This window comes from Boleophthalmus pectinirostris, unplaced genomic scaffold (assembly GCF_026225935.1).
Source record: "Boleophthalmus pectinirostris isolate CB_2022bp ecotype Guang Dong unplaced genomic scaffold, ASM2622593v1 HiC_scaffold_7, whole genome shotgun sequence".
In the NCBI taxonomy this organism is placed as follows: domain Eukaryota; kingdom Metazoa; phylum Chordata; class Actinopteri; order Gobiiformes; family Gobiidae; genus Boleophthalmus; species Boleophthalmus pectinirostris.
Window position 1 is genome coordinate 20,728,178 of NW_026571473.1, and position 19,711 is coordinate 20,747,888.

At 37.5% G+C, this 19,711-nt stretch overlaps 1 protein-coding gene across 1 annotated transcript in view; it reads right to left on the bottom strand.

Moving 5' to 3' along the window:
* Positions 1-11,541: 11,541 nt before the first annotated feature.
* The window catches only part of yjefn3 (YjeF N-terminal domain containing 3), a 65,603-nt gene continuing 57,433 nt past the window's right edge, over positions 11,542-19,711 (bottom strand). Inside the window, exons 7-9 of the mRNA XM_020940066.2 lie at positions 14,449-14,562; positions 13,461-13,611; positions 11,542-12,689 (exon numbers count right to left, since the gene is read on the bottom strand). Coding sequence (XP_020795725.2) covers positions 12,493-12,689; positions 13,461-13,611; positions 14,449-14,562 — 462 coding nt within the window. The 3' untranslated portion in view covers positions 11,542-12,492. The remainder of the gene's footprint in view (positions 12,690-13,460; positions 13,612-14,448; positions 14,563-19,711) is intronic.

Genomic DNA, 19,711 nt, shown 5'->3' on the forward strand with positions numbered 1-19,711 from the left:
CTTGGGAACTCCTGGTCCACTATATCACATAAATCGCCTGGATTTATCAATTGTTTTGCATATACATAATTTTAAGTAAAAATACATCTAGAAATATGCATTGGCTATTGTTTCTTTTTTTTTTTTTCTTTTTTTTAAAGAAGGGTAATACATGACTTTTCCCATAGCATTTTCTGAAACATAATTTTTTGCTTGACATATTACCAGTTCCTCTTGATCCATATGGTACAATAACATTGTGAAAATAGACATAATGGCTCCTTGAGCCCAGAAGGACACTGTATCGATCTCATTCCCCGCTGGTTTTACAGCTCACATCACATCAGGCTAATAGATTTTGCAAAGAAGTACAGTATTATTACAAGTTTTACAGTAATGGCTGCTTCAACGACGTGTTTGTTAGAGCTAGCAGACTGTAACTTGACCTTTATATGGTGGGTATTTTGGCTCTGTGTTGTAAAAATCATTGATGTTTTTCCATATTGACTTTGTCTGTCTGATACATTGGAATGGCAGCAGAAACAGAATCTGCAAAACACATGGTTTTACAGACCAGTCGGTCAACTTCAATGGGGCTCCCCATTTTCAAAAAAGAAGCAGCAAATTCAAATTCAATTTATTATTTATCAATTTAATGTATAATTCAAATTATACATTCAAAATAATTGTTACTAATCCCCAAGCCCTCAGAAAAGTCCATCTGGTTTTGTTGATACAAATAAAAGTTTACTGTTACATCATTTGTCTATTCCACCTTGTTGTTTGCATCTGCTGATCATTTCAAGATGGTCCCTAATGAAAACAAAGCCATGAGTGTGTCTGCATGTTTACAAGGTGACAACTGTTTTACATGGAGAAAAGCACATTAGCTGCATGCTATGCTAACATTAACCTCAGCTGTAGATGCCATGGCCCTGTTCCCATGGCAACCTCCGGCAGCTTATGTGAACCACTGAGAGCTATGTTGCACTTTATTAATCTGAAAGCCAAGAAGCTTTCTAGAGACACAGCTTTATAAGGAATGTGAGTAAATTTAGCTCATCAATATAAAGCTAGCTGCAACGTGTATTTCTGAAGCCAGAAATATTAGGCTTGGATTTGAGCAGATCCATGAGAGCCGCCTGGAGCGTTTGTCTGGTACAGTAGATCTAGGCTACTTTATTGTTTGGAAATGTGTGGTGCATTGGCACTGACACAAAGGACATGTAAAAATACCAGTTACTTTCCAAACTGGAGTTTCATATGTGTTTTAAAACCACCTATATTATTAAGAAGTATAACTGATATTTTGTTAATACAACAGACTAACCTGCAGATTTTACAGTGTGAAGTGTGAAGTGTGAACAAGTTGGAATGAGAATCAGCACCTACAGTTCATGTGTTACATTTGTGAGCTGAGGGAGAATGCCCTCTTTATGCCCCAAGTGGACAAGTTCAAATATGTTGGGGTTTAGTTCACACATGAAGCACATGTGGCTCCCCTCTACACCTGTAGATCATGAGTGAAAACAGGTAGAGCCACTGCTCTTTCACACTGAAGAGGATCGATGTATCTGAAGCCCAGAGAGGAGATGTGCGAAGTCCTGCTTCTGCTTCTCCAACTGAATCTGTCACATCATCCCAGCAAAAGTGACAAAAATGTATCACTCTCAGGTTGTATATTATAGAGACTTTATTATTACAAAACAAATGATGGCCTTCACTTGTGCCCATTATTGCTGTCCACACTACTTTGCCTTGACAACTAACATCTCAATTCTTTTTTTTTTTTTTTTTTTTTGGATTTCACAATCCACGTCACAATGGTGCATTGTGCACAGGAGGTCATCCAGACAAATCTTTTAATAACACAGTAGGAGTGTGCTGTAAAGCTGTGCCAATGTCTAATAAAAATATACCAAAAGAAAAGAAATAATGTGGACTCTTATGTTGCGCCCAGAATGTTTTCAATGTACCGCCATGCCAGATGTAAGTTGGCCGACAGACAAGGGTTTGAAATGGTCTGGATCCTGTTTGTAAAATCCCAATCTCTACAAGAAAGACCAGACCAAACTTGAGACACATGACTTAAGCAGAATAATCCTCACGCCATGTTATGACAAAGATGGACCATGTTAATTTGAAGTGCGGCTAACATTCAGGTATTCAGGAGTGGGTGCACTGTGCTGTTGGATCTCATATGGAAGTAGTTTATGTTTTGGCTTGAGTTTAGTGGCAGTGTTAAAGACGAGTCTGCTGTTTCTCTCCTTTTCTGTCTATCCTTAGAAAAACATGTTCTGCAGCTTGTACTGATCCAACATTGTGGAGATAATGGGACAAATTCATGCGATGCAGGAGATATTCAAGAAGGAAAGGTCTACATAAAGTTGTTCTAGATAAGTGGCTGTATTGTTTTATTAATAGTCAAACAACGCATTGGGAATTTAGTGGAGGTCGGGCTGAGGTGCCGCGAAGCCTTTTTCACTGTTTCGCTTGAACAGACAAATGAACCTGCCTTCTGAAAATATATATATGCTAACCTAACAGTGATTGCATATTGGCGATAAGACTTTCAGTCCATGGGTTTCTTCCAGGTGTCCATGTTTCTCTCATCAAACTTAAATCAAGAAAAATACTGGATGGGTGTGGACAGCAAAGTATCCTAACTCTTATGCAATTTGGTAACAGTCCTTTATCTCAAGACATTCTGTGAAAGATTATTATATTTACCCTAGCAACACTCAAATATGTTTTGGATAGGCACTTGAAATCATGACAGATTTGGTGAAAGACTTGAGCTGTGGAGATTTTGTTTTGTCATTAAACAGGATTTAGTTATAATTGTTTTGCTTTTAATTGCTGAGAGGTTATACAAGGTGTAATGAAAACAAGAAACAATTTTTTAAACTAAACGAACTGCACATCTCATATCTACAAATTTGAAGCGTAATCACATATTCTTTTGTTTGGCATAGAACAATTCAGAAGCTAAAACTGAAGTATTCAAGTATTTTGGTAATCAACAGTTAAAGGCAAATGGTCCAACTTTTCTTTTGGAGGGTCCGTCAAGTGCTTTTCTCAGTAGGGATATTATTTCTTTGTTTGGAATGTTTCACAGTTTGCTATTAAACTTTTCTATCTTTATGGAGACCAAACCAGACCAAGTTACAGGTCAGATTTTTGGAGAGGCGACCCCGCTCAAGGTCAGAATGCCTGTTTTCTGGGTATTTTTGAGCTAAGAATCCACCTGTAATATAATAAATTGAAGGTAGAGCTGTTTAATGTCATGCTATGGAACATTCTGGTCAAAGCAGTGATATTTCCATAAAAACAAGTAGGTGACAGACCCCCAACCATATCATATAGTCACATATTTCCATAGCCAGAACAAATAGCTCAGCCCTGTACACTACCTTGCACAATAGCACATCTGATTACATAAGAATTTGCAGCACGCTATGACCTATTACCCAAGGGTGCTAATACCCCAAAGTACTCCCCATTTTGAGGTACTTTTTTGAGTATCATGCTCCAGCTGCTACCTTTGAAGAGAAATGCAGATCATAAATTTGAATAGACAGGGAACAAGGAGAGGTCGATCGATTGAGTGATGGCGAGACGTGGAGACAGAAGGTGCAAAGGTGTGGAAAGAATTTGTGAATTAGAAAAAAAAAATCAAAATGGCCATTGCAGTTTCAGTTTTCACAGCAGTATCCGGGGTTTAATAATTGTAGATACTTTTCCCAGATGGTTGAAAGGATCCCAACTTGCAGGTGTGTATAGAAGCGGGCGACCTGGTTTCTAAAGTAATCATTTTGCAAAGTTTTATTTTGGGGATGAAATGAGGACAAAGATGTGACACCTTTTCGTAATATGTTGGTGTAAGCACAATGAAAGCATGCCCCCAGACATTAAAGTTTACGGTCCATTTTAAAAGTACGCACTCAGCTGTGATACTGTTTTCGTTATAGTGAGAAGTGATTCTGCAGAGCATCAAAACGTCTCCCGGCCCTCAATATTATTTATGGCATTCAAACGCAACAAAAAGGTGCTGAGCTTTAAGTCACTGCCAGACCATACCAAAATCCTAAAACTGTGTAATTGTTCTTATAAGAATCGGAAAAACAGTCTAACTTAATCGTGGATTTACCACCTACTTAGAAACCATAAATCACACTCCCTCTTCATCTAAACACAACATATGGTAACACTGTTGAAAAGTCAAAACTGAAATTTCTCTTTTGACTCTAAATATAGTGCCAAAATCCAACATTCTTCATACACAGTCTCGAAAAAATCATACAATAAATAAATCAAATTAATGACAAAGTTTCAGCACAATGAGTTATATATTATATTTGTCAAGTTTTGTGGCTGTTGTTCGTTAACAAACTGTTCTGAAATGTGCTCTAACATGTGTTCAACATGTTTCAAAAAGGAATCAAAGTATCTTTTTGTCTTTGTTTTAACCCTTCATCCAAATTTAAATTGGATTTTAGTGGAAACAATTAAATTGTCTCCATCATCTCCCTATTCCAGCACCTGAAGTATTGTTTAAATTGTGAATGAAATATAGGTAGTTTATGAGGCTTGCCTTTAGGAACTGCCAACTCTCTCAACAAAGTCCTGTTAATTGTGAACAGATGGGAGATGCTAGGGGAGTTTGACAAGGCTGACTTTGAGCATTTTGATAGATGCTGGATGAAATATAGACAATTTACAGACAAAAGAGGTTTTAAGTGGGCGTTTCATCTTCATAGAGGTGACAGAGCCTGCAGCTGCTGTGCCACAGGCCTTCTGTTCTCTGTGCCATTATAAAAACAGTAGAATAACCACTCCCTGTGAGTTTTTCCATCAAACGCATTAAAACAGTGAGTGACTTAACACTGGAGATTATCAGACATTTACAGAGGTGGTCCATCCAATATACACAGCCTTATCTAATGAGCTCACCAGCCCACAGCTTCGGTCTGGCCTCTGTGTTCTGCAGGGAAATGCACTGGATTGTCTTATGTCACACAAACACATGTGAGCGCAGACTGATTTATCTGATTATGGAAAATGACACAGGAAATGTAACCACATCTTTGAAATATTTGTTCCAAAATTCCAAAATCCGAGTCAACAAAAGTGGAAAACTGTATCGTGATTTAGCAGTTATTTGTGTAGGTTCAAAGTTTCCGCTCAGACTTTTACTGTAAGCTAAACCTGGAAAGTAAAGACCCCTGCCAAGGCACTAGTTGCTTTCTCGCAATTCTAAGTATATACTGTCCAGATCTGATTACAGTAACACTCTACTTTAGGGGTAAAAGCTCCAAATTAGTCACAAAAAAGGCACAGAATCTGAAATATTTAATTGCACATAAATAAATATATAATTAAATCATGCAATTTTTTTTCTTAGATTTAAATTAATCTTTTTTACTATATACATTTACATAGACCTGTGTGCGTTAGAAGCTGTTTAATATAGAGAATCCAAAATACAGATCAAATGCAATGAAAGCTTTTTTTCTAAACATAGAATGCAAATGATGTAAATTTAATGAAATTATTTGTAAAAGTTGTTTGTATTTCTGTGTTGCCATGTGTTGCCTTACCTTGTCCGCAGCCCACAGACAGCAGCACAGAGAACACAAAGGCCACCTTTAATCCCAACATGATTCTTCACTTAAATAATTCTACTGTTCAGTATTGACACACTGTCAACAGGTGACGCTAGTTCTACCTCTGCCTCCTCACTCATGTATGCTATGGGACGAGGCAGATGCTTTTTAAAACTCTGGGCCATTCACAGTCCACACCAATCCAGCCCCTCTCTGCTCTCCATTGGTCAGTGCAGAAACATCTGGGTCCCCCTCACAACACTGGAGGAAGGTGAGTGCAGTCCGGTGCATGGGGGCTGTGGTTAAAGGAACTGCGCAGGAACTTTTTGTATACAAGTTTTGTCTAGTCTGTTTGAGCCATGCTTTTCATAGTTAATATAAATGTTAGTTTATTTATTTCAATTTTCTAAAACTGTAACTGTATAAAAAGTAATATATGTCATTTTTGAATAAATCTTTCTTTATTTTTTTATTTATTTGAGTGAGCGCCATTATTTATAGCATGTTATGTTATGTCTGTTAAGAAAAGGGTGGGGGGGGGTGAGGTATGACCAGGCAGGTGTGCAGTTGTAGTAACAGTAATAGTAGAAGAAATAGTGTAATAGCAGTAGACATATAGAAGTAACTGCAATAATAAAATCTTTTATCAATTAATATAATATAAACATACCAAAATGACTGTAACTTTAAAGCTGGGGGCTCCAACCTTTTTCTCCAAGTGAGCTACTTTTGCGGTCATAAGAAATTGAGCATTGAAAAGCCTTAGATGGGGAACAGTTAGATACCTATAAAACATAAACCTTTAACCATTTATTAGTGCACAAAGGGCATCAAAATTATACATTAACATTGGTAGTTCATCAAATTTGAGTCATTTAGCACAATATGAATAATTCAGTCCTTTGGCAAGCTACTTGGAAGGGGGTGGAGAGCTACTGGTAGTTCCCGATCTACAGGTTAGAGACCACTGCTAAAGCTACCACATATATATATATATATATATATATATATATATATATATATATATATATATATATATATATATATATATATATATATATATATATATATATATATATATTACCGTAGATGGCAAGATAGGAAGTTTTAAATAGAAATAGTATGAATTTACAAATGTTTTCAGAGACATGAGACATGAGACACAAACAACATGCAAAATGACTGCACAAAGCATCAATCTGAAAAAAATAAAATAAAATCTGCTGATATCTTATGACTTCCATAACTTTTCCCAGTGCGTCAGCCATGAACATACAGAGCAGGTGTCTCCGTCCTTTAATATTACATAATGCCACAACCTCATGTTTTCTATCTTATATCCTTTCATTTTCGACTCTCTCCATATGTCCTCTTTTGACCACATGATGAGTCGCCCGTCCATCCCCACACAGGACGCTCCCACATGCATCCTCTGCTTTGGTTTTGTAACTCTTTCACAGTTGCTGATTGCAGGTGGACTTGTTGCCAAATAGTGGAAGTGGCGTCATATGGCAAAGACTGCAGAGGAAAAAGCCCTGAGTGCAGACAGGGGACAGGCTTATGAGGTGCAATGTCCTCACTCACCGCATTCAAATTAACTGCAATTAGGTAAGTGCACTTGTAAAAATAAGAATGCAGGGCATGTTTTGACCTCAACTGCCTTTCATTTTCAACTAATAACAAACGATTAAGACAAACAATTATTGTCTGAGTAAAAGTAATGAACTGTGACAAACAATAAGCAGAAACAAAAACAGAAGTTTTTTAATTTGATTAATTTTAATAAACCTGGAGGTGGATATGGGGGATGCTAAATATTTAACTTAGTCCCAAAGTATTCTGTCACTGTAGTGAGAAACATGTATTCATCAGCAGTGATGCAGCAGTGAATGGGTTGTTTCATGGCTCTTTTGTTTACTTTTTATTATTGTTTTGGTTAATACAGTTTTGCTTTCTGTTGGATTTGTTTTGACAACACTGATTGAAAACTAAATAAAACTGTTGATTTCTTTCTTTCTTTCTTTTTTTTTTTTTCTTTTTTTTAAGACGTTTTGTGACATGAACCTTTAATGATGGAACATTATGATGCAGGTATACCACTAAGCATAGTATAAAAGAGTGTTTACATTTAAGAGAATATAATAATAACAGCCAAAGCAATGGTATATTTAGTAAGATACGGAGTGGCAGAACAGGACAACTTGACAAATAACTTGTCACAATAGAAAATTTATCCGGAATTAAATGTTTCCATCTTTGAGAACTTTTAAGAACCAGTTTCTCCCAGTGTCTTAATTACATAACTCCATAGTAGAACAGAGATGAAAAACACATATTTGATATCTACAAAAAGTAGCCTTATATATTTTATTCAAAAACTTAGAGCACAGGACTTCCTTTCTTAATATGCAGAAGCAATATGTTCATAATATTTTCACCCCAGGCGTCAATGCTTCTAAAGGCTTGCAAAGTCTGTAGACGTTTCCTGAACATTAAATAAAATACAAAGCAAAGCTGCCGTGAAATTAGCTATTTTGGGCTTCGGCGATCCTGAAAAGTCTGGTGATCCTGGTGGGACTGTGGTGTGCGCTTTGACTAAGCCCACTTAATCTATACACCATATAGTCTATACTTTTCCGCGTAAGGCAATCTTACCCAGGATTTTACTACAAGTGCTGCTGCCAGTCATTATTGTTCTCTATCGTGGTAGCAGGCAACTCTTAACTTTAGGTCTAATAAATGACACTGACCATAGCAATAACATGTCCTCCTTATATGTAGACAGGGCCTGGAGACACCATTGAGAACTTACACATATTTTTACAATGCTTTTGACAGATTTAATGGCGTCATAGGTGAACGTCTGGACATTCTTTTGTGCTGACTTTTTGCACCCACTCACGTGTAGGTGTCTGGGCACTGTTCATTTTCTGAAGAAGCTCCTGCCTCCAGGTGTAAATAAACACATGAGGTCACTATAAACAGCGCCACAGTCTAGCTATGTCATTCTACTAAAGTAACACTTGTGGATTAGGGCCAGATCACACCTGCTTATGGCTTCCATTACTCACTCAGGTCCAGATGCAGACCCATAAACACACAATTGTCCATTGAATACTGCTTTTATTGGATGTGATTGGCTTTAAGTGTGATTGATACTGTGATTATTGAGCCTTAAATTATAGTAAATAGGGCATTAAACTAGCACCTTTCTATTTGAGATACGGATAATCTTGCAGTAAGGTTCTGTTTAGTGTTCACTATTGTTTAGGTTTAGGTAAAAAACAGTATTGAGTATTGAGTAGTGAATAACGTATTGAAGCCTGCTATATCCCAGTTGCATAGCAGCGTTTTCTGTCACCACCTGAGATGCTTTGTGACGTGTCCTCACTGTACTGAGTCTTATGCTGTGCGTCCTCATCACTTTCGGCTTAAAGGTGCACTGTGTAACTTTACTGCTGGGGAGTTCTGCCACCAGCTTGTCTCCGTGGAGAGGATATTGCTTTACCTAGGATATTTTACAGTATGACATTAAACATGTTTACTTTACATTTCTAGAATTACAGATCTTTTTATTGCAAAATTCATTGACATGACCAGATCAAGTAATAATACTATAACTTGATCTTGGTTCAAGCAGGTTGCTTGTCTCTATGGAGATAGATAAATTTAATGTTAAATAGTTGATTGCACATGACAAATCCATAATCTCTAATCCAAAACCATTCATTTTGTCTTAACAACAGCAGATATAGGACATGTCACCAGTGACAGTTAGTCACTGTAGTAGGCTTACAGCTAGCAGCCGAAAAATCTCAACAAGTTAAATACACCTCCTACCGTATTGTTTTTAAAAAAGAACCCAAGTTAATGAGACCTTCCACAATAAAAGTTACATAGTGCAACTTTACATAAGGAAGGAAAGATATGATGAAACTGTCAGTATACTAATAAAGTACATCCAAGCACAGATAAGAAAAAGGGCCATTGCAAAACTTGTAAAAGTCAGGTAAGGTAGAACGTATAGTCCGTGTGTGGAAAAGTGTCATGCACATGTGACCCTTACTTCCAATTTTGGGATATTGTGTCATGAGCACTGGGCCTGGGACCAAGCCTCCATATTTGTGTCACCATCTTGGTCAGCAGTTCTGTGGACGACTAATTAGTGGAGGAAGAATTTGACCTTTTTTAAAGAGAAAGTGGAGCAACAACAGAAATAGGGACAACATGCAAACTCCACAACTTTCTTTAATATCCAACACACACACACACAAACACACATGCACACAAACACACATACACATGGTTGGTCATAATTATCAACAACATCATTATTGTTATATTTCAGTCATTTCATTTTAGATAAAAACATTTATATTACAAGCTTCGGTTGTTAACAAACTAACTGCAAGTTTGTTAAAAAGCTGCACCTCTAATGTGCCAGGGTACTTAGCCTTCTATGTAATGTGTGTGTAGCCATAGCCAGCAGATCAGAGCCAGTTGGTCAGAGTTACTGGAGGTTGGCTGTGTTGAGTGTTGTTACTTTGCCCTAATGAGTCAGCAGCATTTAAGTTTTCCCAAGTCCAGACGTTGAGACGAAATGGAAAATGTGTGAAGCATTAGCAAAATAAATTTCCAGTTATAATAGAAATTTACTGTATGAGCTTTTCTCTGGGTTATGTATTATGAAAAACATAAGGAATTATTGGCATCATAGTGTACTGAGTGCCACTTGAGTACAAATTGAACTGTCGTTAGCTAATATCTCGTTCTCTTCTCCAGCCTGTGGTGACTTGGTTTGTTTGTGTTTGTTGCTTGGTAAGTCGTGTCCACAGGCTTAGTGAGACCTCCTCCATTAGAAACATCTGTGGGCTGCAGCTGTAGACAGGGTGATGAGAGCAGAATAGAAATCGAGAAAACCACAATAGCAATGCAATCAATTTAAATGAGAAACATCTAAATAGTTGGCAAATAATGTTGGGTTGTCAATACTAAAAGACCAATTTGTAAAAGAAAAGATATTTATTGTATGCGGTGAAGGATGTGTATCAACACAAATGTTTACTTTCACATAGAAATATGGTCTTAAACAAGACATACTGTGCTTGTGTCTGCTATATAGTTATAATCTATGACTCCTGTTAGCCATTATGTTATAATTTAGACCTATTAAAACTCAATATTGATCTAAAAAGGACTTAATAAAATAAACAAGTCCGCTGACTTCCCTGTTAAAAAGCTGTGGTGCCCAGTGGGAGCTGATGTCACCGTGAACACAAACACAACAAAGAACTTATCGGCTCCTTCAATAAGTGCTGCACATCACGCTAGCAAGACACAGGCTTTTTTCATTTGCACTAAAATGACCACAAGACGCTGCTAAATACTACATGTATCACAGACACAGAAAATAAAGTTGGACAACAAAGTGAGTACAGAGCAGTGGGCGTGTGCTGGTGGTGTTGACAACAGGGGATGATCAGTGAAATTACATCTTAAAAATAAGGGATTAAAGATTGCTCAAACATGCATGAATCACTCTAAATACCACTTTGGGTAAGTAAATGGCGAGGGGAAAAAACTATAACATGGTTAAAAACTCTGAAAAGTTGATGTTGCATAATAAGTCTGCTTTATGAGGTTTGCTAATGCTTCCTCAAACACAACTAATACTTTACTATGAATATTTCTACCATTACGGCTACTCAATAAACTGTAAATAATGCTGTCAGTAAGTGTAACTACTAAAGTATCATTACTCCTATTACTTTAACACTAAAGCTGTCTATTGCTACCAAACACAAAACCTTTACTAAGTGGCACAAAAAATGTCATGTAGCAAAGTATGAACAATAGAAAAGCACAATTAATATTAAATGCTGTTTTATTGAGAATTATAGTTTTCTTATATTGAACAGCTAAAAGAGACTCAACAAAAATAAAGTGAAGAGCAGCAACAGAAAACAATCTCTCACGTCAATCAAATATTACGTATAAATATAGGACCAAAACAAAACTCCAGTGTATAGCATAAAAAAATCATTTCGTCTGTAATATAGTACTTAAAGAGTAACAGGCCAAATGCTACTGCATCAACAATGTGAAACATAAATCTCCTCATGCCATTGGCTAAAGACATGACTGGCACCACTGTATCTAAATATGCACCTCCTACTGTATCTCAATAGCACATGTAGCTGTGGAGTTGTGTAGTGTGATGTCATGGGTCCTAACATCCATAAACAGAAAGAGCAGAGATTTGGGCTAAAGGTGCTGTACCTGAAACCTACGGGCTTAAAAACATGAAAACAAACAAAACTAGTGCATATTATACTCTTATGCAGTGGTCCAAAATTATTCCTCACTTTCCTAACGCATTGCTAGCATCCTAATTATCCTCTAACAACTATCACGCTAACAGCCCACCAGTACTAATTCCTGATTCGTAGAGGATAAGAACACTTTATAATTAGATGCACAAAGTGGTCTTATTTTGACTGCAAGAGCTGCCTTAACAATATATCTGTACCACTGGAAATATAATATTTATCTTTTGTGTATCCATGAGGTATAAGTGATACAGCTAAACATTCTATCTAAATCATAAGTTTTCAAAATGATGTCCATAACAGGAAAAGGTCTAGGGACTGAAATCCTGAACACTATTTTGGAAAGCAATATGATAATGTATGTCTAAAAGTGCACACAAATGGCATTTACCACTCAAAAAAAGAAGCTGAAATTCCACTGGACCCGGAAGTAGAGTTTTGACATCATCGCAGTACAACTCCAAAGGCTGATCTACAGAACTGAGACAGCATTAACATTAAACAACATCTTTCAAATACAAAACAAGTGAAGAGAATAGGAACAGTAGCCATGTTAACCCATAATGGTTCCACTTGTGTTACAATTCGATGAGAGTGTCTGTGCCGGGGAAGTCTGGGAGATTGAGCTCATATTTTTTCTGGATGTCGTACGGCAGGAAGCGTCCGGCCAAGTAATGCTTCCCCGAGAAACTGGCAGCACACTTTTTGGGTGCTGTGAGCGAGATGAGGACTTCAGGGTGAATGCCGTCTTGGGTGGCCTCCTCTTCATCCCAACCTGGAACAACAAAGATAGAGCATTTATTTTTATGTACCCTGTAGCCTGATATCAGGTAGTTTGCAGACAACACTGGAGACACAATGAAGACCAAAAAGGCTGCACTCAACGATAGCTACAGAAACATTAAAGGTGCACTAAAGGAGCACTCTGCTACTTGCTTGTCTCATTGGAAATGTTATTGCTTTGCCACTCAACAGATTTGACCAGTATCTCTGCCTGGTAATATCATGTGCTTGTCTCCATGGAGATAGATACATTTAATCTTATACCAAGAAAAATTCCTGGAAAAACAATAGCATCTTGGACAAAAGATGTTAGTACACTTTACACAACACATAGAGGCTGGCAATATAGATGACACAATAATTAAATCTTTTCTGGAAATGTAATACCAAAATGTTGCAGTTAAAATAAGCAGCAAAATACATAAACACACATAAATTAGATAGTAATGTATTTAGGGGTACACATTTGTTTTCATCGATCTGTATACTTTTCTACATCTACATCTTCAAGAATATAATAAACCAGACCAGGATTTGAAATGAGTTCATAAAGAGGAGTCCAGAGGTGCCAAACACAGGCAGCATCAGCAGAATGTAGTGTGGCGGAGGCGGCATTTGAATCAAGGGCTTTTGATGAATTCACACAGCACTGACTCAAGCACAAGATTTATCTCCACATGTCCAAACTCCTCTCTCCATTTGGCCGGCACTCACAGGGAGCCACCCAAAGGCCCATAGATCACATTTGAAAAGCTTTTCTTACCTGAAGGCACGTCCACACTGGCTATAGGAATCTTCACTTGCTTCAGAGTACCCAGAATGCCAGAGTAGGGCTCCTTAATGTTGCCTATGTCTGACTCCGGGCCCAGCATTGCATCAATCACTAGGTTATAGGCATCATTTATGAGCTGCACCTGAACACAACAGAAGAGGTTTACAGTATCTATTCAATATTCAAAAGGTTTTCACAGTGACTTACGATGTAATATTGTTCAAATGACATGGATTAATGATATGCAGTATGAATAATATAAGCTTTGAAATCAATAGCTTTTTCAGTGGAGAATACAGTTGAAATAGGTGGCTGTCGTCCTCTGCTGACAACAGTAGAGAATAGAGCATATTGAAATGTGTAATTAAAATACTGCTATGACCTTGAATGTTCCACAGGATGGCATTGAACTCATCTGTCTCTGCAGAGACAAGCATGTGAGGTCATAGATCAGATCTGTTGAGAGGAGAACCGCACACTAATTCATGTTATTTAAGGAATTTCTGAGCAATAAAAACACACGTAATTGATCAACTCCAAGGCGGATATGTTTAATGTCATATTGTGGAACACTTTAGGCAATGAAATAACCTCTTTATAGAGACAGCGACTTTATGGAGCAGATGACATACTCTCCATCATAAAAGTTACATAGAGCACCTTTAAGCCTTGGAATTATGAGAGTGCAGTAAAATAAACATAAAAGACTTCCTGGTGTCAAGTGTAGAGGGCTGAAAGCTGTTTATGTTTGTTCAGTTCTGTTCTGTATGTCTGTTTGTTCAGAAATGTATTTAAAACAACAAATGAGCTTGGATATTTGGCAGTGCAGAAAACCGCAAAATGGTAATCACGAGCATCAACAAGTTTCTGAAACACTGCAGGCCACTGTTCAGAGAAGAACAAACAAGACTATCCATCTGTAAAAATGAATTGAACCCAGACTTTTTCCCATCAAAAACAAGTCTATGCAGCTCCTGACCTCCGTGGGCAGGTATGACAGGAAGGGAATGTCCATCTTCTCACACTGCACCGTGAAGTCTTGGTGGAGGCTCTGGGATGACCTCTTGGGATGGTAGATGGTGGGCTCATATTCCTGAGTGAAAGGAGACAGAAAATACAGGTTACATAATGAGCAGACTGATATTAAAATGATGGAGTGTGCTTGAGGGCTTGTGTACTTTGGGCTGGCAGTGCGTGACATGTTACACACCGCTGATCACAACTTGTGGTTTCCCAGACGGCTCCCTGAATGAATACTTCCCCTTATAAAAATGGGAGCAGAGGAGAGTGGAAATCCAGACCGGAGCTGTCTGAGTAGAGATGCTCAGCAGGAAGCACCTGTGATCTATGACCTTGTACCAACACTTTACAGCTCAAGACCTCCTTTAAAAATTATGTGCATTCAACTCTGCATCCTGATTAATTTGTGGCAATGTAAGGGTCACGTGGGGTCAGAAGTTAAGGGTCAGGGGTGAGGTACACATACAGGGACAAAAAAAATGGGTTTAATATAGTTCAAAGCTAATACTCTCTCTTTGTCTTTCTCAAGATTACGTCATTTTAATAGTACAGGTTACGATAACAAAGACATTGCATTATATTGTTTCAGAAAACATTGCAATAAATGAACATTTTGAAGACCACTTAATGATGATTTAAACCCGGAGCATGAAAAACTCAGTGAACTATTTCCTTGTCTGACAGCATACAGTATTAAATGGAAAACAGCTATCATAGTGTACTGGCAACTTAATAATGGAGCCAATACGGTAAGGTTTGAATTGGCATGTAACATGTATACAGTAGGCCTGTCATAATAAATACTATATCGGCTTATCGTTCAAAACATGATAGATGGAACAATAATTTTCAATATTTATCGTGGATACTTTTTCTTTGTACTTGTGGGAAACTGTTGGTTATTTTTCTGAACTATGATGAGATTTGAGCTGTTGGAGGGTTGAATAAATAACTTGACTGACTCATTATAGATACACACTAACTACTTAAACGTTACATTCTGTTATTTGTTTGTTGCAGCTCATATTTTGAACAATATTTACAGCATTTAGACTACTTTAGAGTGCTTTATGGTTTGGTTTCAATATTATCTTTTATCGCCTATATTTACTTCAACAACATACCACACTTCAAAATTTGTTATTGTGACAGGCCTAGTATACAGTGTATATATGTACATAAACATGCCCCAACTGATACTCCTTTTTTTTTGTTTTCTTTAGCCTAGTGTTAGTTTTACAATTATCCTGAAACACCAGAGACCGTATGATCCAGCACTTTGTGGTCAACGACAAGACCAGATGCTTGACCAGATATCTGGGTTTTGTCATGGCTTTGTTTTCACTTCTCAACATACACGGTTAATTTGACTTGCAAATGATGAAATAAAGTAAGCAATGTCAAATTACCCTGGAATTAAGGAATTTATTCAACTTAAAATCAACAGCTTTGTGGTAGGGTAGTCAAAGTATGGCCCGTCAGTGAATCTCTTTTTGTACCTGGTGTAAATCAAGAATCTGCTCAACACAAAGTAGTTGACCTGTGAGAAAGGCTCTTAATCACTTAAGCAGAAAGACCACTCTCTTTGTGTAGTCTGTGTTTCAGACTAAAACAATGACTTATGCAAAGGACTTGACATTTTAACAGTGAAGATTTATGAATTGAGGTAAGGTTTACAATGTTATAGCTCTTATGTCTTGATAAAATAAATATGTTACATAGTGGAGTCAGACAAGAGCCTTAGAAAGTTTAACATTCAGATTAAAATAAATATGAACTTATGCAACATTTCCATGGGTTTCAGAGTGATGAACAATTTTCACCAGAGCCATAGAAATTAAGAATTTAAAATAAACACATTATATGTTTTGAATGGCCAAAAGTTCTCAAAAGGTGACTATTAAACAGGAAAATAAACTTTTTTTTCAATTTTATGATTTGTGCCTACATTTACAAATAGCCCATAAAGAGCAGGTATAGCTATTTATAGCAGCTATTTTAATTGGACTGTTGCTCAGAAGTATTTGAGTAAAATCAAAATGGAGTTGATGTTGGACTGTGATTTTGGAGTATATTTTGTAACTCCATCTTTGGGCTTTCAACGAGTCTTGCTCTTCCTGTGGTCCTGGGACAGTCTCTGGCTTGGGCCTTGACCAACTCTAACTCCCATGGCCCTCTGCAGTGACAGATCTGACTCCAGTCGTCTGCACATCCCTCTGGACCTGTCCTGGGCTCATTGGGTCCAAGTCCAGTGTGACTAGAGCAGGACTTGTGTGAAGCTGTCAGTATCCGTAAACATAAATGAGCTGTGAGTTAATGGCCTGGCACTTCTCTCCCCACGGCCCTGTGTTGTCTTGTATATGGTGTTTATTTTCACAGTCTATTAGAGCTGATGGGATGAGTAAGTATGTCTGTTACTGCGATCATGAGCCATTCTGCCTTCTGTCAATCATGGCTTTTCATTCATGTCTTGTCTGCCCGGCCTGTGTACAAAGGATAAAATCATGCTGTTTTAATATGGACAATGCAGTGGAGTTAATTGGAGGAAGATTTTTGACCATGGTTCAACATCAGCTTTGATCAAAGGATGTCTTCACTGTGGGAATAATCAGTCTGATGATTTCCCTGTGTTATAGACATTCCAAAAACATGTTTTGAGTTGTTCCAAGACCCTTACCTTTTTGTGATGTGATGTCATGTAACTCGCTACCTTTGAGGTGCACTCAAATTTCCAAGAAATATACAAGAAATATGGACTATTTGTAATTTCTTTGAATCATTATTTACAGAGCCCTCAAAGGGACATGATGAGAAAAACATAAATATTATTTATTTGCAGGCCCGCAAAATCTTGCAATACCTGTGCTGTGTTCTGCACATATAGTTAGAATAGCTCTGCAGGTCATTGTCCAGCCTGACTTATTTTATAGTACAAAGCACCGTTTACTAACATTTATTGGCATTTTAGAGGTGAATTAGTTATTTAATCATATCAAAGCAGAAACTCTTATAACAAATAAATAATAAGAAAGCTCACTAAAAAGAGGACTTCATTTGTGAAGGAATAACCAGGGAACGATAAAAACTGTTCCAGAGAGTTAGCAACACAAAACATGGCTATCTGTCCATCTCAGTCACCCGTAAATTGCTGCTCTTCAGACGATGGACATGTCTGAGACATGACATGAGCGTGCGTTAAGCCTTTATGCTCTGTCTAGTCCCATCCACAGCTCCCAGTCTGTCCCGGGGCCGTGTGTGGGTCATGTGGACCAGTGCATGTCCTGATACTGACAGGGATCACACGACACCCTGAAAACATGGAGTGCACCCATGGGACACCCTTCACACAACACACACATAGGGATTTAAGACTATGATTACCTCACTAATGTCACATGCAGATACAAGATACAAGATATTTAGTCAGAAAACTCTGTACAAATCTGACTGAAGTAGTTGTGGTATTGTTTATAATGTATAAAAAAGTAGATGATTATTTACAAAAATATTTTTCTTTGAACTGAATTTAGCAAAATATGATGAAAAATAAAGACATATTGAATACTAAAAAGCAGAATATAATAGCAAGTGAGGCTTGAAGCTTGATGGTACAACATAAACTGTCTCTTACTTTGATCATTCTGGTCATTTCTAAACATTTGAAAACATATTTTAAATGTTACACGTAGCTCATGAAATGATTTAAAATGTGTAGTGTGTCTAGATAATGAGCTACTGGTGAGTGTGTCAGTGTGGTCATGGTTTGGAGAACTGGCAGGAGCAATAACCAGCTAAAAGCTGAAAAAGCACTTTTTACCAACAAAAGTTCAATCTATAGAGACATCTACACAGGCATATCCTCTGTCACAGTTACCAATTAAGTATATTTGTGTTCAGATAAATGATGAGGAAATGACATTTGTGTATAATGTTTTTAAAACTGCACTGACCAAAAAGACTCCTGACCAAGAAGTGAGTCAACACTGGTGAATGCATTTTTATTTGGAAAAAGTTGGAAGTCCACACTCCACTGAGGGGGTAATTGTTTCTTTATATTTATTATTTCTTAGTGGAATTTATTCATCAATACAATTACTAATATCTATAATACTGTCATAACTGTCTGCCTTTTTTTTATATCTGCTGAAGTTAACTAGTCTCTGAGCAACAGAAAACCAAACTCTTCATGATAGGGCCAATATAGATTTGCCAAATCCTCTAACACGTGCAGAGATTGTTTGCCAAACTAGGGATCAAACAGCTCCTCCATCTTTTACTTCATATTACCAGAGAAAATGAGTAGTTAAATGAATGTCCAAAATGCCTGGGCTATATTCCAGAGACCAACCAACAGCAACTAGCTTAAGACAATTTTAGCCTGCATTATTAGAAAAGAATGGCACTGGAATTACTTTGCAATGACAAAACTATGTCTTGGTGAGTCTTAATGATAATGACTAAAACACAGGCAGTAAACTATTTCAACCCATTAATGAAACCAAAGACATTAGTAACAGTAGCATTGTGGGTAGACCTCCTGGTAGGCACATAAACTCTTGCACCACCTTATATGCACTTATTCCACATAAAAACACTGGTATATCCTTTCCAATGATAGGTTTGGGTTACTGTAAATGTTAACCAAAAGATTATGTAAGTTGGAAGTTTGGTTGAAATCTACCGAGGCCCATTTGTTCATGTGGTTTGGAGACTTTATAAACATGGCTGAATTTGAGAAGTGAAATATTGCCTTCTGAGCTCATCCTTGACCTCACTAGAAGCCGGCCAGCCCAGCCAGACCTCCTGCCCCATGGTTTCAATATAAACTAAGCTACGTTTGTAAATCTACTGTGTCAGTCGCATATGGTAAAGTGTAGCAATGCATTCCCGTCTAGAGCAAAGATCCAACGTTTCCTCTTCACGATAAAGTCATTGTCTGGAGCAGTAAACTCAGAATCAGACTCTAATGTCTAAACAAATACAGTTTACACCATGTCTAATGTATCAAGACAGAAAAGCTGCGCCTCCAAAAGCAATTTGTCAGTCAGCATGTGGCCAGAAGGGGGCACACAGCAGGATAATGACATAATGCTATATCAAGGAAAGCTGAGAATAAGACGTATGTGGTTTTAACAGTGAATATTTTGGAGTGATATCATGACGAAGAACCCGTACGGAGAGAGAAATAGGATAACGTTTTCTGTGGCGTCAACAGGAGCTTC